Source organism: Narcine bancroftii, chromosome 13 (genome assembly GCF_036971445.1).
Source record: "Narcine bancroftii isolate sNarBan1 chromosome 13, sNarBan1.hap1, whole genome shotgun sequence".
NCBI classification, from domain to species: domain Eukaryota; kingdom Metazoa; phylum Chordata; class Chondrichthyes; order Torpediniformes; family Narcinidae; genus Narcine; species Narcine bancroftii.
The window spans coordinates 75,386,871-75,410,837 of NC_091481.1; the positions used below are offsets into that span (position 1 = coordinate 75,386,871).

The 23,967-nt window shown below is 41.9% G+C and overlaps 1 protein-coding gene across 1 annotated transcript in view; it reads left to right on the forward strand.

Moving 5' to 3' along the window:
- ppp5c (protein phosphatase 5, catalytic subunit) overlaps nucleotides 1–23,967 on the forward strand; it is a 73,850-nt gene that overhangs the window by 30,373 nt on the left and 19,510 nt on the right. The window contains exons 4-7 of the mRNA XM_069909892.1: nucleotides 640–761; nucleotides 3,053–3,118; nucleotides 6,018–6,116; nucleotides 8,233–8,338. Of these exons, the coding sequence (XP_069765993.1) occupies nucleotides 640–761; nucleotides 3,053–3,118; nucleotides 6,018–6,116; nucleotides 8,233–8,338 (393 nt within the window). The remainder of the gene's footprint in view (nucleotides 1–639; nucleotides 762–3,052; nucleotides 3,119–6,017; nucleotides 6,117–8,232; nucleotides 8,339–23,967) is intronic.

A 23,967-nucleotide genomic window follows, 5' to 3' on the forward strand; every position in this document is an offset into this window, starting at 1 on the left:
AATTGTTCTGACCGTACCAGTAGCTTCAAAACTGCTTAGTATAAAATGCATTGGAACACTACAAAGTACTTTATAAAGGCAGGCCTCAGCATACATCATTGCTCCATTTCAGGTGAGGACAGTGGAGCCTTACACACACTGGCTTAAATGGCAGTTACAAGCCTGTTGGTGCTGTTCTCCATTATACCATCCGATATTTGAATGAATTTTTAAATTTAAAATTTTTATTTTAGACATGCAGCAAGGTGCAGGTCATTCTGGCCCATGAGCCCAATGCTGCCCAATTACAACCAATTAACCTACAGCCCCCATACATTTTTTGAGGGGTGGAAGGAAAGCAGAGTACCTGGTGGAGACCCACACGGACACGGGGAGAACATGCAAACTCCTTGCAGACAGCACCGGACCTAGAATGGTCCCGATCTGAGTTATGGGCCCAATTGGTTGCAAAGTATACCCGAGTTTTTTCTCCATGGTCATCGGCTTCAAGATTTCAGTAAAATGTGATTAGATTACTCCCACTGTCCCAGTACTAACATTTTTCCCTCTTCCTCTATTTCCATCAACCCATCCCTCCCTAAATATAACCAGTACATAAATTCTATTGGGGTCTCTCATTTTTCTTGGTTTTTTTTAAAGCAATCGAAGGCGATTACACTGGCCCCAAACTGGAAGATGGAAAAGTCACTTTGCATTTCATGAAGGACTTGATGCAGTGGTTTAAAGACCAAAAGAAATTGCACAGAAAGTGTGCATACCAGGTGAGAAGCTGTCGTTTCACACTGGGGTAGGTGGCAAAAGCAAGGCCTCTGGTATAGATATGTATAATAATCCCAAGTCATCCTAGGGTGAATTTATCCATTTTTCCTCTTGCTAATTAAATCTCTTGCTTGTTTTCTAGTTTTCCTTGATAACCACCTTCAGGGGCTGGTCATTCCCCATGTAAATGGCAGCAATAATTTTGTACGCCCTCTGACCTCGCATGCAGGTCTGGAGATCAAACTGTGCAATGCCACCACAGGGCATTGGCTTCCTTCTGCTCCCCCGCCACTCTTCCTGGAAGGTGAACAACCTCAATCTGTGTGATAGTCCAATGATGGTGCATCACTGTGTGCTTACTCAAAGGTTAGGTGATCTTGCTAACTGGGAAACTAAGAAGTTGTAACCATTGGAGAGGCGTGACTTCCTCTCTTTGTTGAGGAAAAGAGGTTTTTAGAACTATGAAGAATTTAATGGTGAAAACACAAAATGCTGGAGAAGCTCGGCAGGTTCTGCAGTGTACTTTATATTGCAAAGATAGCCAACGTTTGGGTCAAAGCCCTTCATCAAGGTATGAAAAAGAACCCAAACAAAATGGTTGGGGGGGGGGGGGGGGAGGAGAGCACAAGCCTGCAGGCAAGAAGTAATAGGTAGATAAGGGAGGGAGGACACAAGAGTGGGGAATTTAATAGGGTGGATTTTGGGATGCTTCCATTTCTGGGGGTGACCAAGTGTATGAATAACCTGACCATTATTCTAGTAAGGAATTCCGAAGAAGCTCTTTACCCACAGAGCTGTGAGTCTTTAAAATTTACACCCATGGTCAAGAGTTGTGGAGAATATTGTAATTTAATTCAGAGATGGAAAAGAATATAATCAGCCTAAACAATTGGGATGAATGAACTGTGTGCATGCAGTAGGTTATGTTCTGTTTGTGAAGTCTTCTAATAATTATCCCGTCAGTCCTTTGCAAAGACGATTGTAACCAGGAGATTTCAATGTGGCAAATGCACGAACTGCTATAAATATCACATTAAGTGGAACAAGAGGATGGTGGAAGCATCTGTCCCTCTAAAGCTTCTGTAAGGCCTGTGTGTTATCAAGTGCATGTTGTCATGGTTAAGCTATTGGTTTGTTTATAACCTGAACATTATGATATTGAAGTCATGCCTAACATCCTAGCAATAAATCTATGAGAAATATTAACACTCCAGTAAGATTTTCCCCATTACTCTTTTTTTTAATTCATACTCTTCCACTTTTATTTTTTAAATATTTTGATCATATTCCAGCACCTCCCCACTATTCAGAGGTGGAAATCCTTTTATGGTGAGGGGTTAGAGAGAAAGGGATCTACCTATTTGTAGACTGTTTTTAAAGGTCTTGAACCAGAAAAATGCTTTATTTAAAAGAAGGCACACTTTCATTTTATGACTTTGAAGGGTTTTTTTTTAAACATACAAATTTGCCAGAAGTGAAAGGATGACTATCGAGTTTGACTGATGCATCAGAGGAGAAGAAAGCGGCAGGTTTGCCCTGTTCTGGTGCCAGCGTCAGAATACCTGTCATGCGAGCCTTCACCTGCTTTCCCCCCCTGGGTCTAGTCACCAAGTCTGATCCTGTTGCTTGCAGAATGTAATCCTTCCCTCCATCCAAGAGTGTGCTCTTGAAAACAGTCACATTTTCTCTTTGTTCTCTCCTTGGCATACAGCTCCTTGTCAGAATCAAATAATCACTGGACGAACTCAGCGGGTCAGACATGTTTCTGGGTAGAAATGTTTCTGGTCCGGACCAATTTTTTTTTTAATGTGCTCTTGCCTTCAAGAAATTTGAGTTTTGGCCTGATGGAGGAAAATAAAAATGAAAGGTGCAACCTGAGGCTATTTTCTGTGTTCATTGCCAACTCCCCTCATTTGTGCGACATGGTAGAGGCCTGATCAGTACTCCCACTGCCTCAAAAAGTCAGAGATCCTAACCTTGGGTACCGTCTGTGTGGAGATGCGCATTTTCCCTGTGACTTGGTGCTCTCCTTCCACATCCCAGACATTCGATGATAGGTTAATCGGCTGCTGTGAATTCCACCACCCCTTCTCTGTCCAGTGGAATCTGAGTGGGATTATTGGAAAATTAATGTGGTATAAATAGGTGATTGATAGGTCTTTGGCCCATGTTTCCAAGGTTGTATCTTTCCGTGTCTCTATTCATTTGAGTCTGTGCCCTGGATGAAGGCTACTGTGCAGTATGTAGTTCCACTGTCCTTGCTATGGGACTAACACCTTGTATTTTCCTGCAGATACTTATCCAGGTGAAGGAAGTGTTGTCGAAACTACCCAGTCTGGTAGAGATCACGGTGAGCGAGGTAAGAACTCCGATGGGACTGTTATTTGGAAACGGAATCAGAATTTACTGTCATGACCATAATCACGAAATTCATTGTTTTATCCCAGCAAACATTTGTATAAACCACATTTCAAATCAGTAAAAATAGTGCAAGACAAAGTGAGTTAGTGTCTGTGGTTCATTAATCATTCAGGAATCTGAAGGTGATGGGGAAGAAGCCATCCTTGTGTCACTGAGTGCTCGTCTTCAGGCTCCAGGACCTCCTTCCTGATGATAACAGTGTGAAGAGGGCACGGTCTGGATGATAGGGGGTCCTTGAGGATAGAGGCCTCTTGTAGATGTCCTCGATGGAGTGGTGCCCATAATGTCGCTGGCCAAGGTAACAGCACATTGCATTGTCCTGTGCATTGGCACCTCCGTACCAGACAGTGATGCAACCAGCCAGAATGGTTCCTCTCCACGGCTCACCTGTAGAAACTTGCACGTGTCTTTGGTGACATTCCAAATCTCCTCACAAAGTATAGCCTTGATGACGTCGATATGGAGGCCCCAGGAAAGAAGTGCTTCTGGCTGAACCATGACTTGCTCATTTGGAAAGATCTTTCCTACCACAGGCAGGATAGACAAAATTGGATGATGTTATGATCCATTGGGAACCTTTTCCATCCCCCTCTGTTTATTTGTAGTAGGGGAATAAGGAAACCCTGAACGAGATTTTTTTTTTCCTTCATGCCAGTTCGATTTTGACGAATGGTTTATGATTTTCCGTACTAAGAATGCTGGGATATGTTGATACTATAGGAGTGATAAAGAAAATCATGCAGATATCAACGTCAAACCCAAGTGGCTGAAAAACAGCTCCAGGTTACGTCTTAAGCAAAGACAACTCTCAGAGGATTCAGATTTATATTTATTGTCGGAGTACATACATGACATCATGTACAACCCTGAAATTTTATTTCCTGCAGGCAAGGCCAAATTACCACTAATTGGTAGTGCAAAAAAAACTGACTCAACGTACACATGTCAACAAATAAAGAAATGTAAACAAACTGTGCAATACAGAGAGAAAAAAAATCAATAAAGTGCCCAAGTCAGAGTCCTTAAATGAGTCTCTGATTGAGTTTGTTGTTGAGTAGTCTGACAGTGGAGGGGGAGCAGCTGCTTCTGAACCTGGTGGTGTGAGCCTTGTGGCGCCAATACCTCTTTCCCAATGGCAGCAGCGAGAACAGATCATGCGCTGGGTGATGTGGATCCTCGATGATTGCTGCTGCTCTCAGACGGCAGCATTCCCCGGAGATGTTCTCAATGGTGGGGAAGGTTTTGCCTGTGTTGTCCTGGGCTGTGTCCACTACCTTTTGCAGGGCTTTTCCCTCAAGGGTATTGGTGTCCCCATTCGATGGTAGGTGGAAGAGCAGGTAGTGTTGAGGAAACAGGGAGGCTGCAGAAGGACTTCGACGGATTTGGAGAATGGCAAACTATTTTTTAATTGGGGGAAAAAATGAAAATACCCAGATGCAAAAGGACCCGGGAGTCCTCGTGCAGGATAGCCTGAAGGTAAACTTGTATGTTGAGTCGTTGGTGAAGAAGGCAAATGCAATCTTGGTGTTCAGTTCAAGAGGAACAGAATATAAGAGCAGGGGTATGATGTTAAGGCTTTATAAGGCATTGGTGAGACCTCACTTGGAGTATTGTGAGCAGTTTTGGGCTCCTCATTTAAGAAATGATGTGCTGACTTTGGAGACGATTCAAAGGAGGTTCACCAGGATGATTCCAGGAATGAAAAGGTTATCATATAAGGAGTATTTGTCAGCTCTTGGTCTGTATTGGTTGGAATTTAGGAGAATGAGGGGGAATCTCATTGAAACATTTTGAATATTGAAAGGAATGGACAGAGTAGATGTAGAAAGGTTGTTTTCCATGGTGTGAGGGTCTATGTCAAGAGGGCAGAACTTCAGGATTGAAGGACATCCGCTTAAAACAGATGCAAAGGAATCTCTTCAGGCAGAGTTGCCACAGGCGGTTGTGGAGCCTGGGTCATTGGATATATTTAGGACAGAGATTGAGAGGTTCTTGATTAGCCAGGGGATCAAAGGTTATGGAGAGAAGGACGGGCAGTGGGGCTGAATGGGAAAATGGATCAACTCATGATTAAATGGTGAGATAGACCTGATAAGCTAAATAGCCAATTTCTGCTCCTCTGGTTTCTTGTCCTTTGTCCAGATCCCAGAATTCTAGGACATCAAATATCACTGAGATACTCATTATTGCTCCCAAATTCTTACTTTTACCGTGTCGCAGTGGCTGGTTTTGTTTATAGACTTTCAGAACTTAGCGCCCACTCAAGGTCGTCACCATCTTAATGCTGAGCACTGACTGGGAACTAAACAAGGAATATGTGCCATGCACAAGCGGCAGAATTTAACTTTAATTTGGGCATCATGTCTGATGAAGGTTTCAAAGGCCAAAGGGTTTGTTCCTGTTCTGCTCCAGGAGTCCTTGCAGTGTTTAGAGCAGCCATTCTCATTGGGTGGGGGGGGGGGGAAAGAAATCATCACATTTAACTAAAAGCCTTGTTTTCTCTTCACCCAATGTAACATAAATATATTTTGGTTTTTATGTAGTTCGTAGACGAGAAATATGGAAGAAGCCAAAACTTAACTGCTTCACAGGGAAGGGGACCCATAAACCTTGAACAGAGTTCTATTGAGGTGGTGTTGGTAGGGGGTAGGGGGGGGGGGGGCATAGCTGAAAGCAAGGTTGAGAATGGCTGATATAGAGCACCTTTTCTCAAGTTTCCTGATTTTCCAGCATTATCAGCTCCTTGAGGCATCAAAGACTCTTACCTTGTTTTCAGATGCAGTTACATATTTGAAGTCGGTAACATATTGTAACAGAGCTCTCCCTTTCTTTTTCAGAAAGAGTTCATTACCATTTGCGGAGACATTCACGGGCAGTACTATGACCTGTTGAACATATTTGAACTCAACGGATTGCCTTCAGAGTCTAATCCTTACGTATCCTACTTTTTAAACAGTGTACATTTGGAAGGGTGTGATTATGCATGAGAGAGCGCAAAAAAAAAAGATTTGGAAGGATATTACTGGGACTTGAAACAAGGAGAGAAACATAGAACATTTCAGCGCAGTAAAGGGCCTTCGGTTACAATGTTGTGCCAACCCGTATATACTTACCCCAAAAAAAACTCTCCCTACCTCGTATTCCTCTTTCATCCTAAGAGTCTCTTAAATGCCCTTATTGTTTCAACCTTCACCACCCCAGCAAGGCATTCCAGGCACCCACAACTCTATGTATAAAAAAAACCCTAATATCTCCCCTAAACTTTGCTCCCGTCACTTTGTACAGATGTGCTTTGATGTTTGCTATTCCTGCCCTGGGAAACAGGTGCTGGCTGTCTACCTTATCTATGTATAGGCTGGGTCTTTTCCTTGGAGCATAAAATGAGAGGTAATTAATAACATGATTTTACCCTTCATAAATCCACGTTGATTCTGATCAGTTGTGCAGTGATACACAGGTACGGTGGGAGCCTGAAAAACTGCATTTAGTTTGTCTGTTATCAGAAAAGTTTTTTCACTCAAGCTCTGTGTGTGTGGAATGTGCTGCCAGAGGAATTGTGAGATGCAAGTACAATTATATTTCTTGAAAGACGTTCAGATGAGTACATTGGATAGGAAAGGTTTCGAGGGATATTGATCAAATGCAGGCTCATGGGATGAGCTCACTTAAAAACCTGGCCAGCAAGAGTGAATTGGGCAGAAGGGCCAGTTTCCATGCTGTATATTTCTATGACTCAGTGCTTTGAGATGTAGTCCATGGGGAAAGTGGCAGCCAAGTTGCAAGGCCTCACAGAGGTTGGTCTCTGTTGGTCATGATTGACCATAGGTAATGCACCTAAAGCGAAGCTGAAGTGGGGACTCCAGGGCACAAGCCAGGGCAGAGTTGAGATCTGTTGCCCATGCAGTGGGGACGCCCCCCCCAACCCCACCCAATGCTAATGACGGGTCCAAAGGGACGACGAAAGTCGATACAGTTTGGTGCCAGCAGCATCGCAGGAGTTTCCATGCTGGTGCTGGGTACAGCAGTCCACTGCCTCTGGGACTCAGACTCCAGATTTTTCCCGGAGTTTACTCCCAAAGCATTTCCTGTGAGCGGGTAGAGCCACAAGGTGGCGGAGGTTTGAAATCGGAGGTTTCCTTCTCGTAGATGAGTTAGCGAGCATCTAGTTTCAAGGCACCCTTTGGCCTTTGCCCCTTCTCCTGTCAATGAGAACAGCTCCATCAGGCATAAGAATTATGCCACACACGTGAAGTTGTTGTTGTTCACCAGTTAATCTGTATTTTGGGTATTAAAATTGGTCAGAGCAGTGGAAAACTTCCCTACTCTTCAATCAACGACACAGAATGCTGCAATAGATGGGGGGGGAGGGTCTGATTTAATCTCCTGATCAGATATAGAACAATAATTATTAACAGCAACAACAATTGCCACCTTTGTAAAGGAGTATTATGCAACAAGAATGCAATACTAATTTTCAGAGATGCATATCAGGATGGGTGCTCTCATTTATGGCTATGGGCATGTCTGGGGTGAGGATATCATTTTAAACTGGCCCCAAATGACAGCAGCTCCAGCCTTGTTGCAACCTCCTATGACATGAGGCAAGCCTGATGCCAGTAAGTGCAGATGACCTCCAATTCGGTCTTTGAATGTTCATTGTCGTTTGGTGTTGGGAATTTGTTCCTTCTCAGCTCATGGTTTGCTTTACCACCAGTGTTGCTTGGGGAAACTATAGTCATGGAAAGTGATTTCAGCCAGATGCCCCAAATCCCCCATGAAGAGAAAGCAACAGAACGTTAGCACGATTGCAGCAGTTGTGCACACAACCCAAGCAATGTGAAAGTCAATGAACGCTCCCCTCCACCTGAGAAGCCTGTAGCAATGGCCTTGATGCAGCCCCTCCTTAGATTGCACTGCGAGGTCAGGAGCAGAAACGGATGGTGGGTGTGGGGTGCAATGTTGCCCACTGCTCACAGTGCCTTACAAGAGACCCAATCCAGTGGTCTCTTCGCTCCCCCTTCGGTATTTATGATCCTTAACTGACGCGTGTAGTTATTTAATGGAGACTTTGTTGACAGAGGGTCATTCTCCGTGGAAGTTATATTAGTCCTCTTTGGATTCAAGCTGCTGTATCCAACCCACTTCCATGTTCTCCGAGGTAAGGACTGATTTCTTTCTGCTGTGTTTTACTGAAAAGAATGATTGGCATTTATTTACAGCCTTTCATAACTTCTCAAAATGTTCTCCATACATTGTTTAAATTCAAGTTTATCATTATCTGATTGTACACATGCAACTCATAAAAGCAGCATCCATCCAGTCTATGGTCTACGCACAACACAATAAAGATCACATAAATAATCAAAATACATATATTGATGTGGCTGGAGAGGTTACACTTAAAGAAGAGATGCACTACTGGAGTGAATTCAACACTGCTTTAATGTGGCCAGCTTGACCTAGTCCAGGATGAAAGTCTCATTTTTCCCCCCAATATCCAAAAGATATATATATATATACATATAACTTTATATGGTCTTTGTAAGGTCAGGAGACATGGTAATGGAGACTGGCCCACTTTTGCATTCCTGAAGTCCACATTCATCTCCTTTGTCTTGTAGTGGGGTCTGTGTGTCCTGCGTCTGACAAATACATATTTACAAGTCTCAAGTTCTTTAGGTACTAATGTGATCTGTGAGCCATGCTGCTTTGGCTGTGTCGGGGCAAATGTGCCCAGGCGGTCCCGCAGGCAGGACCAGGCCGCCGCAGGGAATTCATTCCCAGTGTCTTTGGCGGCTTGGAATACCCCTGGAATCACTAATAGTGTACCGTACACCATTTCAGCTGCAGAAACCTCTAGGTCCTCTTTAGGAGATGCCCGGATCCACTGGTGTATCCACAGGAGCTCATCCACCCAGTTAGGATCATTGAGTCTGGCCATGGAAATTGCTCCACCAAACCATTGGCCTGAGGGTGGTAAGCCATGCTATGATGGAGCTGCGTACCCAGGGCATTAGTGAGATTAGACCAGAGGCCAGAGATAAATTGGGAGCCCTGTCCGAGGTTATCTGTTCTGGAACACCTAATCTAGCCACCCATTTGTGTAGGCGCACTTTTCCGTGAGGTCTTTGGCAAAGGGATGGCTTCCAGCCATCTGGTTGCCCTATCTACTAGGGTCAGTAAGTAGTGTGCATCTCTGGGTATTGGCAGGGAATGCACCAGATCTACGTGGATGTGGCTGAAACAGTGGCGTGATGGTTGAAATGACTGTGGGGGGCTTTAGTGTGGGTATGGATTTTCGAACCCTGTACAATTCCTATCCCACTGGCTGACTTCTTTGTGGTGACCATGCCAGACCAATCAACTAGCAACCATTTTAGGAACATAGGAAGTAGGAACAGGAGTAGGCCAAAAATGGCCCATCGAGCCTGCTCTGCCATTCAATACGATCATGGCTGATCTCATTTATGACCTAACTCCACCTACCTGCCTTCTCCCCATATCCCCTAATTCCTTTATCATGTAAAAATTTATCTATGTCAATAGAAAATTCTGAAATATATGAAATGTGCCTTTGTTGCTTGGCTGACCACAGGGGTTGGAAACCTTAGTGAGGGGCTTGTGGTCTGTAAAAATTTGGAACTTCCTGTCCTCAAGGAAGTATCTAAAATGTCTGTTTTTCAGGTACAATGCCAGGAGTTCTCTATCAAAAGCACTATATTTCTGTTCAGGCGCCCACAAATGTCTACTGAAAAATGCAAGGGGTTGCCAGTGTCCACTCACCCACTGTTCTGAGACTCCCCCACCTGCTGTGTCAGAAGCGTCCACTGTGACAGTGGTGGACACATCAGCTTTAGGGTGTATCAGGAGGGTGGCGTTAGCTAAGGCATATTTTGTTGCCTGGAACACATTGGGTGCCTCTTGGTTCCACGAAATCACCTCCTTTGTACCGGTCATAAGGGAGAATAAAGGTTTCATGGTACAGGCCACCCTGGCAGGAATCTGCGGTAAAAATTCACCATGCTGGTGAACTCTTGTAGTCCCCTTAATGTTGTAGGCTTGGGGAATGCTCAAATGGCCTCTACCTTGTCGGGTAGTGGTTCAGCCCTGTAGCAGTCGATCCTATGACCTAAAAAGTCCATTGAGTCTTTGCTGAACTGGCATTTTGCTGGATTAATTGTCAGGTCAAACTCACTCAACCTGTGGCTCAATTGTCTGATGTGAGCGGAGTGTTCGGCCCGGTCACAGCCTGCAATCAGAATGTCAATGAAGTAGATGAACACAAGCTTAAAATCCATGCCCACAACATCCATAAGCCTTTGAAAGGTCTGTGCGGCGTTTTTTAGGCCACAGGGCATTCTGAGGAATTCAAACAGCCCAAATGGCAGTCTTCGTGACATCCCCAAGGGGGACAGAGATCTGATGATACCCATGGATTAAGTCAATTTTGGAAAATATCAGTGCCCCCTGCAGGTCTGCAGAAATGTCCTGAATATGGGGGACGGGGTACCTATCCAACGTGGTGGCTTCATTTAACCGGCAGTAGTAGCCACATGGTCTCCAACCCCCTGATGCCTTAGGGACCACGTGGAGGGGGGAGGCCCAGGGACTGTTGGAGCGGTGGTCAATGCCGAGTTCCTCCATTTTAAAAACTCCTCCTTGGTGAGGTTGAGTTTATCTGATGGGGGGGGGGCCTGCTGTGGCCATTCAATACGATCATGGCTGATCTCATTTATGACCTAACTCCACCTACCTGCCTTCTCCCCATATCCCCTAATTCCTCTATCATGTAAAAATTTATCTAACTGAATTTTAAATATGTTTAATGAGGCAGCCTCAACCACTTCCCTGGTAAGAGAATTCCAAACATTCACTACTCGCTGGGAAAAACTATTTTTCCTCATCTCTGTTCTAAATCTACTCCCCCGAATCTTGAGACTGTGTCCTCTCGTTTTAGTTTCCCCAGCCAGCTCAAAAAACCTTCCTACATCTATCCTATCCATACCCTTCATAATCCTATATGTTTCTATAAGATCTCCTCTCATTCTTCTGAACTCGAGCGAATACAATCCTAGACGATTTAATCTTTCATCATAAGTCAAGCCTTTAGTGAGGATATGATGCCTTACCCCGTGTTCAGGCTCAATGGTGTTAAAGTGCAGCATTGTAATGGAGGGGAACTCGGCTAGAATCTTGTCGAACTCATTACTTGGACAACACCGAGTGTAGGTGGGGAACGGTCAGTTTGATGCCTTCCAGTACAAGGGTCTGAAAGGTCTTTGCGTGTACTAGCCCTTGATGTTGGCTAGGAAGGAGTTAGCCCTCAGGAAGTCAGCCCCAAGTAAGAAGCTGGTGGACGTCTGCTAAAACAAATAGCCAAGTGAAGCGGTGATTGCTGAAATGGAGGGGGATAGTACTGGTGCCGTAAGTCTGTATCAAAGAGTTATTGGCAGGCCTTAACCCACGCCCTGCCTTCCAGTGGCGTACGTCGGAGATGGGGGAGTTGGAGGACGCTGACCTCTGCCCCCGTGTCAACCAGGAAGTGTCAGCCTGACACTGTATCCCAGACGTGGTGAAGGCTGTTGTGTTGGCCAGCCGCCACAGCCACTCACGACGTCCGGCGTTGGCATTTCCCTGGAACCCGCAAGGTGATTGGCATTGACGGGCCTCAGCACCCAACGCTGATGGTAGAAGCAATATGGGGTTTGCAGGCTTATGGGAAGACTTACTGGTCGGTCTGTCGAGCGGCCTCCTGGTAGGTTAATGTTGATGAGAAGAGGCCACATAGTCTAATGAAATGCAGGCGTCCCTTTTTGCCTCCCTGAGCAGGTCGGCTCAGGTGGCTACTTTTCTGGGGTCCATGAAGTCCCCTCCAGGAAAATTTGCCTGAATAGAGCACAAGGAGTAAGGCCATCATTCAAGGTGAGCATATCACTCATGAGGGCGATGGGGTCCTGTTCCCCAAACCGTCCAAATGTAGCAGAAGGGCAGAGCGCTCGCTCCATGAAAGCCTGATAGCTTGGGTTAGTAGCTCCTTGATGGCCTGATACTTCCCTTATTCCGGAGGTTTCTGGAGGAAGTCGGCAATGCGAGCTACTGTGTCCTGCTCGAGGGCACTAACCACATAGTAGAAGTGGGTGTTGTCAGCGATGTTCTGTACGGTGAACTGCGCCTCGGCTTGCTGGAACCACACCCATGGCTGTGATGTCCAGAAACTGAGCAGCTTCAACAAGACTGCGTTGATCGCAGGCTGGTCGCTCATTCTTCAGATCCACGATGCTGATTGGACCAGTTGGGTCACCACTGTAGCAGCTGCTACTGCTGGAGAGGTTACGTTCAAAGAGACACACACAGTGAATTCAAGACTGGCTTATGTACTGGCATCTCTGCTTATAAAGGGCCCAGAAGCACATCTCTGATGTCATCATGCCACCCGACTGGTGGCATTACGATCCGCTTCCTGGGATTGGTTGTTTTGTGCTATCTGGGGAGCAGCCAATCAGTGAGTCCCTCTAATCCACGGGTTGGCTGCTTCTCTAGCTCCAACTGATTCGCTGCCGCTGGCCACCCCATCGGAGTGGGGCGCTGCAGCCATGTGCTGCTAAGTCGGGTGCCGACTTTGAAGAGCGTAGCCTGTCTCGGCCCACTGTGTAGGCTGTCGGGTCGCCACTTCAGGCATGGCGCGTTCAGCGGCCTGCTACAATATACAAATATTTGGGATTATAGTCACGGTTTCAGGATACGGTTCATCAGTCTCACAGACTGTGGGAAGAAGCACTTCTCCAGCCTGGCAATCCTGATTTTAATGCACTTGTACCTCCTCTTTGATAGTAGTGGGTTGAAAATACTGTATGGTGGATCCGGCCTGATGCTTTGCAGCTACCATTCCACACAAAGATGCAGCCAAGAGGACAATCTCAATTGGCAAGATGGGGCTGGTAAACTTGCCCTCCTCCGCCTCTTTAGGAAGCTGAGGTGTTGTGAGTCGTCCTTTGTATGCACGCCAAGGAACTTTGTGCCCTCTACTCTTCCCACGATGGAACAGTTGATGTGTAATGGAAACTGGCCCACTTTTGCATTCCTGAAGTCCACATTCATCTCCTTTGTCTTGTCCATGTTGAGACTTAGTTTTGTTGCTCTTGCACCCAACCTCCTGTCTTTAACGTGAATCAGCGTTTTTGTTGATGAGGCCAACAACGGCTGTATCATCCACACATTTGATGATTCTGATGGAACTGAATCTGGCGATGCATTCGGGAGTCAGCAACGTGAACAGTAGTGGGCTGAGCACACTGCCCTGAAGTGCGCCAGTGCTCAATGAGATGCAGCCTGAAGTTTTGCTGCCAACTGGTCAGCCTGTGGGTTTTTTTGTGTCAAGAAGGTAAGATCTCATCTTAAATGGGTGCCCAATCTGATTCTAGAACAGGGGTCTAAACCAATCCAATCAGTTTTCCTTTTGATATTCCAGTAAAAATTTCCAACCATTCCACAAAGCCGATGTAAGCACCCTGAAGGGATTAGTAGTATAATGTCTCTTGCTCTAATAATTGCTGAAGTTAGGACTTCTCCCTATAGCAGCTGGCAAATTTAAAAATCATGAATAAACCTAGAATTGAATCTCATGGTGTCCATGAAATTACCAGGCTTTCATACGCCCTTGAAAGAACAAAGTCTGCTGCCCACAACCAACCCACGTGCTCCAATATCCACAACACAGTGGCTGGTTAATTGCAGTGTTAACGTAAAATGACTGCAGCTGTGCTTCCAACTGTGAGCAGCTCCAACGTTCCAAGCATACACTTTGGAAAAGAACAATTAAAGTGATCTGTTGAGAACCGTATGTGCCAGCATACAAGATGGCTCGTATAAGGGGGCATGTCCATGCGAAAACTAAGGCAGACGTGAGCTCTCCATGAAGAGTATCAAAAAGACTTAAAATCTTAAAATTAAGAATTTTTTTCCCCAAAAATGAACAAAGCAAAGACTAAGAGACCAAGGCAGCAGAAAACAAAAGCAGAAGAAGTTTCTACTCAATCAGAAACATTGAGTGAAAACCCGAAAGGAAGCGAGCGGCGTAAGCCTGGCCTCGGATCCGGTGGACCCTGGCAGAGCTGGGGAGTTAGGACAAGAACTAAATATTATCCTGGAGGAAGTGTAAAACTTGAACAATCGATTTGCAGGTGTCGAAACTATAATGAGAGACATGTCTGAAAGGATGCCTGAAATTAAAGAAATTGTGGAAGACTTAATGGAAAGAGTGAATCAAGCAGAAATAGATGGTAAAAACACAAGATGAGCTAAAAGCTTTGGAAAAAGATGCAAAGAAATGGGAGTCGGACAGATAGGGTCTGCTGGACGAGGTCGACCACATGGAGAATTTTAGCAGACAAAATAATGTTCGAATGATCGGACTGAAAGAAGGGATTGAGGGAAAAGATCCAATGAACTTCTTTGAAACATGGGTCCCACGAGTGCAGAGAGAAGACAAGTTCAGAGAAATATAAGATTTTGAAAGGGCTCACCAGACCCTCAGATCCAGAAGAGCTGGGGATCAGCGACCACGACCAGTCCTGGTACCAGGAACAGGAGACAATTCTGGGAGCAACATGTGAATAAAATCTAACGAAGAGTATGGCCTGGCCGAGATTGACCACGAAAAAGTGCTTTTTTTTTCAATAATTTAGCCCTACTTTGATTAAGCAAAGGAAGGAGTTTGATGATGTAGAAAGACAATTACGTCCCAAAAACTTGAAATACTCAATGAGATACCCCGTGTCTCTTGAGGGTCAAAGTAGCAGAAGGTAATCGATTTTTCAAGACTTAGGACGAGGTGGAAGACTTCTTGTGAAGCTTATGAAAAGAATAAAGTTGCCAAAGAAGATTGTGAGGAATGTTTACAATGGAACTAAGTAAAAGTTATATTTTTAAACTGTCTTGTATTCAGTGTTGAAAAGGACATTTTGTTGAAATGTTCATGGAGAGCTCAGTAACGAGCAAAAACTTGGGAAAAGTAGTAGCAGGGTGGAGACTCTGGTCTAAGGGGGAGAATGGCACCCAGAGAGAAGATCAAAAAAAGGTGGCACTAAAGGGAGGGGTTCTTCTCCCTCGAGAGATTCTGCAGGCTTTTTTCGTGGGCTTTCGGGGTGTCCTGTTTACCCACCATCAAGCCAGGGGCAATGTATGTGTTTTTCAAAGGGGAAAGATCACTATTATTTAAACAATCAAAAAGGTTTTTATTGTTAAACAATATTTGTTTAAAAATCAGTATGGTTAAAATATTAAAATGTATTAGTCTTTTTTGAGTTTTTCAGGTTTAGACATTAATTTACAGATTGTCAGCAATAGTCGTTACAAATTGACATCAATTACCACTTACCCATATCATATCTATACAAATTTACAATCAAGTCCAAACCTAATACCCCTTATCCTCTCTCTTCTTCCCCCCCCCCCCACCCCATTCCCTAAACCTCAAACACTCAACACACGGATTAATGGGCAACCAAAAGTGACGTTTAAACATCAAAACGTAGGGATAAATCATATCAGGAAACTATGGGTCAGGTCTGGTGCAACAGAGGAACCAGGTCAATTTCCTTTTGTTACCTGACTTTTCCTGGCTGGGCTAAGGTAGGCCCCTTGTTTAGGGCGAGACGGGCCCCAAATCAAAACGAGACGGGCCCCAAATCAAACCTGTACTTTTCACAGCTGTGCTCCTATGTGATTCAGGTACAGCTGCCAGATATTTTGAAAGGTGCCAAACCTTCCCCTCAGGGGAACACAAGCTTTCATCTCCTTGCTCCATTGCGCAATGCTCAGGTCAGATTCGGATTTCCAGGCCACCGCCAATGCAATCATTTCAAATTGAATTTAGAATTTGGACAGCTTTATTATCAGTCTTATGTCCATCATGTTACCCAGCAGGAACAAATCAGGATCCTGCAGGAATTCTTTACTTATGATTTTCCCTTGGACTTCACCTAGCTCTGCCCAGAAGGGCCTCACCTTGGTGCATGTCCAGTCGTGTGCACAAAGGTTCCTGTCTCAATGTCGCATATGAAACACTGGTCCGACAGTTCCGACTTGGACCTGTTAATCCTTTGCAGCGCTAGATACAGCTGGTGCAAGAAGTTGTATTGCACCAGCCTGTACCTTTCATTGATTACCATAGTCATGCTGATCCGACACAAGTCAGACCAGCACCACTCATCAGTTGTTGTTCTTGAGTCCTACTCCCACCTCTGTCTCGCTTTATAAAGACCTTGTTTGGCTCCTTCCACTTGGAGCAGGAAACATATTGCTGAAATGAATTTTCATGTGTTCCCCCTTCGAATCCTGGTCTCTATGTCACTGCACTTTGCCAGGGCCATGGTTGGACCTAGTTTGTCCTGGAGGTAGCAGTGGAATGTTTTATTTGACAAATTATATTTCTGTTTAAGCTGCTCGAATGACATTAATTGTCCCTGCTCGTAACAGTCCTCTATGCACCTAATGCCATTCCTGCACCAGGTGTCTAGGATCTTGTTACCTACCATCAAAGGTATTAAAGAGTTCGGGGTCAAGGGTGTTTTTGGACCCAGCTGCAATTGAACCTCCGGGCGGATACGCCATTTTGCTTGTCATGAGGCATCTCTGGTTGGGTCTCTCGCTTCGATGGAGATTCTTTCATATTCTTATTTGTAAACTTACTCTTCTTGGTCATTGTTTGTTGTAGGCTTCTCCTTTTTTATAATTTGGCAATTGAAGTTTTTACCCTATTCTTAACAATCTTGGGAGATCTAGGATTCCACCACCTCCTACTCTCCCATCTTCATGGGATCTCTGAAATTTATTAGCCTTAACGTTAACAGGATAACGGGAAAGTGAAAAGGACGTGGGTCTTGGCACACCTAAAAAAATTAAGGGCAGATATAATCTTTCTACAAGAAACACATCTTACAAAATCGGACATGCTAAATTAAAAGAGGATGGGTGGAACAAGTAATAATGTCTTCATTTGGCTCAAAAGCAAGAGGAATAATATTTTAATTCATAAAAATATACCAATAATAATGGAAACATTGACTGACCAAGCCAGAAAATTTATAATGGCACATTGCAAAATTTATGCAGAATCATGGAACTTTATGAATATCTCTACACCAAATTATGTCGAACTCTTTATGAAGGATTTTTTTTTAATTAGCAGAGAGAAGACGAAATATAGTGGTCGGAGGAGATTTCAATTTTTGTCTAGATCCAATACTGGATAAATCAGTCAGAACAGTAACAAGGGTACACTGTCATATATGAAGGATTTAAATTTGATTGATATATGGAGGCAGTTTAACTCCACAGAAAGAGACTATTCGTTCTACTCAAGGGTACTTGATTCACATTCAAGGATTCATTTGCTTTTAATGTCTGCCCAATTAAAATGTAGAGTTGTAGACATTTATCATATCATTCACCATTAATTTTAACTATTGCAATAACAAAAACAAGAAAATGTGTATAGATGGCACCTCAATGCGCACTGTTGAAAAGGAAAGACTTTTATGAGTTTATTAAGAGACTAATAGAACTACTTTGTGAAACTAATCTTTCTTTATTGATGATAGCTTTTAAATAAAGCTTACCTAAGAGGACAAATTATTTCTTATGTAAAAAAAATCTTGAGAGAATATGTTACAAAGTTGGATGGTTTGGAGAAAGATATAACAAAAGTGAAAAAAAAATCAAAGAACTGGATTACAAGAAAAATATAGATTATTAGAGAATTTAAAAAATGAGATACAAACGTCTAGAATGGAAAAAAATTATATTAAAAACTTTAAAATATTATGAATTAGGTGAATGGGCGCATAAAGTTTTATCTTGGCAGATAAAGGCAGAGGAGTCATCTAGGATGATAAATGCAATCAAAACAGAGGCTGATATAATGTAATCAAAAATAAATAAATAATATTTAGACAATTTTATATGAAACTACAAATCAGAATTATTAGGAGATGAAAATGAGATGGACAAATATTGAACTTCAAAATTAGAAGATAGAGAACGGGTTGATTTAGATGCCCCTTTCACAAGAGAAGAAATTAAGAGAGCTTTGGGCACTTTACAACCTAATAAATCTCCGGGGTGGAATGGGTTTCCTCCCAAGTTCTATAGACAATTTAAAGATTTATTGATGCCTTTTATGATGGATGTGTTGGACCAGACCCTGCTGGAATCTTTCTCAACATCTATAATTAGAGTGTTACTGAAGAAAAGTAGAGACCCATTAAAAACTTCATCGTATAGGTCTGTATCACTTCTGAATGCTGATTATAAAATATTGGCAAAGATGCTAGCTAATCTTTTCTTTGGCTTGGCTTCGCGGACGAAGATTTATGGAGGGGGTAAAAAGTCCACGTCAGCTGCAGGCTCGTTTGTGGCTGACAAGTCCGATGCGGGACAGGCAGACACGATTGCAGCGGTTGCAAGGGAAAATTGGTTGGTTGGGGTTGGGTGTTGGGTTTTTCCTCCTTTGCCTTTTGTCAGTGAGGTGGGCTCTGCGGTCTTCTTCAAAGGAGGTTGCTGCCCGCCAAACTGTGAGGCGCCAAGATGCACGGTTTGAGGCGTTATCAGCCCACTGGCGGTGGTCAATGTGGCAGGCACCAAGAGATTTCTTTAGGCAGTCCTTGTACCTTTTCTTTGGTGCACCTCTGTCACGGTGGCCAGTGGAGAGCTCGCCATATAACACGATCTTGGGAAGGTGATGGTCCTCCATTCTGGAGACGTGACCCATCCAGCGCAGCTGGATCTTCAACAGCGTGGACTCGATGCTGTCGACCTCTGCCATCTCGAGTACTTAGCTATCTCGAGTACTTAGTAAGTAAGTACTTACTAAGTAAGTACTTAGTACTTACCATCTCGAGTGCTAGCTAATAGATTGGCACAATATCTACCAAAATTAATAATACAGATCAGGTTGGATTTGTTGAAGACACTCTTCAAACATCTGGATTGGCTATTTAACATAATACATATGGAAAAATCAGAGTTGAATCCAAGTATAACAGTCTCCCTCGACGCAGAAAAAGCATCTGACTGTTTAGAATGGTCTTTTTAAAAACATTGGAAAAATTTGGTATAGGCAAGAAAAATTATAAATTGGATAAAAACTCTTTATCATAAACCACAAGCCAAAATCAGATGTGAGTGGTTTTTCCCTTGTGTAGATCGAGTAGACAGGGGTGTCCTCTGTCTCCAGCACTTTTTATCCTAGGTTGAACCGCTGGTGGGGATTAGAAGAAGAGATCCGGATGTTAAGGGTTTCAAAGTTGGACAGGAAGAACATAAAATTATCTTATTTGCTGCTGATGTGCTATTATAGATGTCTGACCCAACTGAGTCCTTGATAAAATTACACACAACATTAGAAAAATATGGAAGAATATCAGGTTGTAAAATAAATATGGATAAGAGTGAGATAATACCATTGACAAATTTTGATTATGAAAGGTATCGAAAAGATAGTAGATTTAAATGGAAGATAGATGGAATCAAATATTTAGAAATAATGATAGATAATAATTTAAAGAACATAAGTTTAATTACACTCCTCTTTTTGAAGAAATAGAGAAAGATTTGCAGAAATGGAAAAACCTGCCAATTACTTTAGTGGGAAGAGTAAATTGTGTTAAAATGAATGTGTGCCAAGATTGCAGTATCTTTTTCAATTGTTGCCTGATGCACTACTTAAAAAGTCATTTAAATTATTAAATAATTATATACGTCAATTCTTATGGAAAGACAAAGTGCCAAGACTGGCAAATACGCAATCTGTGATGGCAGTGGTTTCAATGCATGGTGAAACAGTTCTACTGCTGCTTGGAGTTTACCAATTACTTCCATCGTAGTTCATAGTGCAGTCATCGACTGAATCTGGCCTCCAGCACAATTGGCCCCCAGTGACAGTGACAAGGCACCAACCACCCAGCACACTAACTACCAAATTTGTTGAACGTCACTTGTGACTTGTCAGGAATTAGTTGTGTAAATAAAATGAAAACAATCAATTTGCAAAGTAAATCTTCTGAAGAAAAGGCAATTAATTAATAAAAAAAACCCCTCCAATTTAAGTCATATAGAACTGAAAAATTAATTCATAGGACAAACCTGAGATATTATGAATTAGGAGAAAGAGCTCATAAGGTTCTTACATGGCAATTGAAAGCAGAACAGTCATCTAGGACAATTAATGCAGTGAGAAAAAGTTTGGGTGGAATTACGTATAAACCGCAGGAAATTAATGATTCATTTAAAGACTTCTATTATGAATTATATCAATTGGAGTCCATTCAGGGTGAGAATAAGATTAATAAATTTCTAACTCAGATAAATCTATCTAATTTAAATGTTCACGTGCAAAAAGATTTGAGATCCTCTTTAACGGCAAGTGAGGTTAGTTAAGTAATTAATTCATTATAAAGTAATTGTTAGGTCTGCTTTGTTCATGAATGAGTGAGACAAACACCAGGCTGAGTCGAAATCAGGGTTCTTTGTTCTTTATTACCGGATTGTAACACTTGCGACCAACCATGTTAGTCGGAGAATGCATTCTGCCGTTATCAGCAAAATGGTGATTTTTTATACCCTTGGATATGTGCTTAGAACATCATCATATCATTACTTGTCCAATGACTAAAACTGTTGCTATCCTTTCCCTGCTAGCTTCCTGCCTCTCAATCCATCAATGTCTCTCTTATCTTGTAAGTACAAGGATGCATTCACATCTTGTTACAGCCCTGTACATTCCCATCTCATGATGTTTTACCTAACAGGAGTACAAGGACACCTCCCCTTCTTGTTACTGCCCTGTACAGGGTAACTCCCTACACATTTCCATCTCATGATGTTTTACCTTACAGTAATAAACCTCCAGTTTTTAAGAAATTTAAAAATCTTTTGATACCACCATTTATGGAACTGTTAAATCAAGTGATGAAGGTACCTTCTCTGCCAGATTCTTTTTCAACTGCAATTATTACTGCGATACCGAAGAAAGATAGAGAACTGTTGAAACCAACGTCATATAGACCAATTTCATAATTAAATGTTGATTACAAGATGGTTGCTGAAATATTAGCAAATAGATTGGAAAAGTATTTACATATGTAAATACATATGGATCAAACTGGATTTGTTAAAAATTGGAAATAAATTGCAGATAAATGTGGCAAGGTTGATTAGTTTAATACATTTAGCTTAAAAGAGGGGAAATTTGAGTGTGGTGGTAGCTTTAGATGCAGAAAAGGCATTTGATAGATTAGAATGGGATTTCCTCTTCAAAGATTTGGAAAAATATGGGTTAGGATCGATATTCATAAATTAGGTTAAAACGTTATATAAGTGCGAAAGTGGTGACCAAGGTCAATTTCAGAAACTTTTTGGTTAACTAGGTCAAATAGGCATTGTCACCCGCTTTGTTTATTTTAGCAATTGAACCTTTGGCTGAAGTAATAAGACAGGATTCTAAGTTAAGTGGTATTAAGTTGAATCAAGAAGAATATAAAATAAATGTATTTGCGGATGATGTTTTGATTTATTGAACAGATCCTTTAAGCTCTTTGTGCCAACTCAAATTAAGGTTAAGAGAGTATGGAGAAGTTTCAAGTCATAAATTAATTGAGATAAAAGTGAAATTATGCCTTTGGTAAATGGGATTTATACACAATGTAAGAATGTTACTGATTTTAGATGGCCGGATGCTGGAATAAAATATTTGGTTTTATGGATGGAGGCAGAGTTAAAAATTTATTTAAATTAAATTACTCATCATCTTTGAAGAAAATGAAAGAGGATTTGGAAAATGGAGTATATTACCTGTAACTATAATAGGTAGAGTTAATTGTGTTTACGATTAATGACTTTCCTAGAATACAATATCCTTTTCAATCAATTCCACCAAAAAAAAATTAAGGAATTAAATGGTTGTGTTAGGAAGTGTTTAAGGAAAGGGAAAATGGTGAGGGTTTCCTTGAAGAAGTTAACATGCAAGTTTGATTTGGGGGGGGGTTTGCAACTCTCCAATTTTATGAATGATCACAAAGCACCCCAGTTGCGATTTATTAATGCAGTGTATGATTTAAATAAAATTCCAGCTTGGTTGAATCAAGAACTCGGTAAAATAGGAGAAGCAAATCCACAATATTTTATTCACAAATGGAACTCAAGACTGTTGATGGCAAATAGGGAACCTCCTATTTTGAACCATTTAATTGAGCGTTGGAATAAAGAGAATGGGGGAGGAGGTTTGATGTCAGGGAAAACGCCATTATTTCAAAATAGATGTATTCCATTCTCTACAGGAGTCCGTTTTTAAGGATTTGGCAACGTCATTGTATTAGGTGGATGGAGGATTGTTTTGAAGGAGGGAAATTTATGACTTTCAATAGAATGAAGTAAGAGTTTCCGATATCTGAGAATACTAGACTTTGTAATTATCGGATTATGAACTTTTTTAAAGGGATAATTTGGGTCATGATTTGTTATGGCCAGCTGGGACAGAGGTGGAGCCATTGATATGTGATGGAGATTTAAAGAAATTTATTTCAGTAATGCATAATTTGTTACAAAGGAAAGCCCAGAAAGTAGGGGTTCATAAATCAAGACAAAGATGGGAGATAGATTTGAATAGACAAATAGATGAGCATAGTTGGATAGAGTTGTGTGGAATAAGTATGAAAAGTACACTAGATGTTAGATATAGGTTAGTACAATATAATTTTATCAATCAGTTATATTTGACACCTCAAAAATTATATAAATTGAACCATACATTTTAGGATTTATGTTCTAGATCTGGTTGGTACATTTTTACATTCTACTTGGCGATATCCAATGGTTAAACCTTTTTGGATGGAAATGGGTGATTGTTAGAATGAATAATGGTGGTTAAATTTTCACAGGATCCAATGTTATTTCTATTGGGGGATATTAAAGGAGTTAAACCTAAATTAAAATTGAATATGTATCGTGAAATGTGTATGAATTGCTTTAGCAATAGCTACAAAATGTATTGCTATAACAAGGAAATCTGATACCAGTTTGGGATTGCAAAGATGGCATGCAGAAGTGCAGAGTTGTATACCACTTTAAAAAAATTCTTAAAATTGAAGAGATGAATACTATATATTTTGGACAATTTGGTGCCCATATTTACAAAGGGCCGGTATGAATATTTAAAGGAAACTCAGATGTTCCCTTTCTCCTAAAGGTCTCTTTACATTAGAAGTTTTATCATACGGGATACTCCTGTTGTGAATTACTTTTTTTCTTTTTAGTGGGGGAAGGGGGAGGGATATTGGGGGCTTCTTCTTAATTATTTTTATCCCCATATAAATATATATTATATATGTTAGTATTCGAAGTTGATTTATACTAATATAATTTATCTGAATTTTTGTGGTTTTAAATTTATAAATAAAATATATAAAACATAATTTTTTTAATATGAAAATAACATTTACAAATGTAGTAAACATTCTCACGCGCACTCTACCACATTCTTCCAATTATTATAATATTTAAACTTACAATTAAATCAAAGAAAACACATTTTTCTCCCCAACAATTGATCTGGTCCTATTCGTCTCTATAGATCCAATGCACTTGCACTGGTTCGGCACAATACGTGTTCAGTTAGCTCTTCCAGAAACCCCAGAGTTTCACTCAGGAATTCAAGTCAAACTTATTGTCATCAGATTGTACAAGTATAGCCCAACGAAGCAGCATTTGGGGTCCTTGGTCCAAAACCTGCAG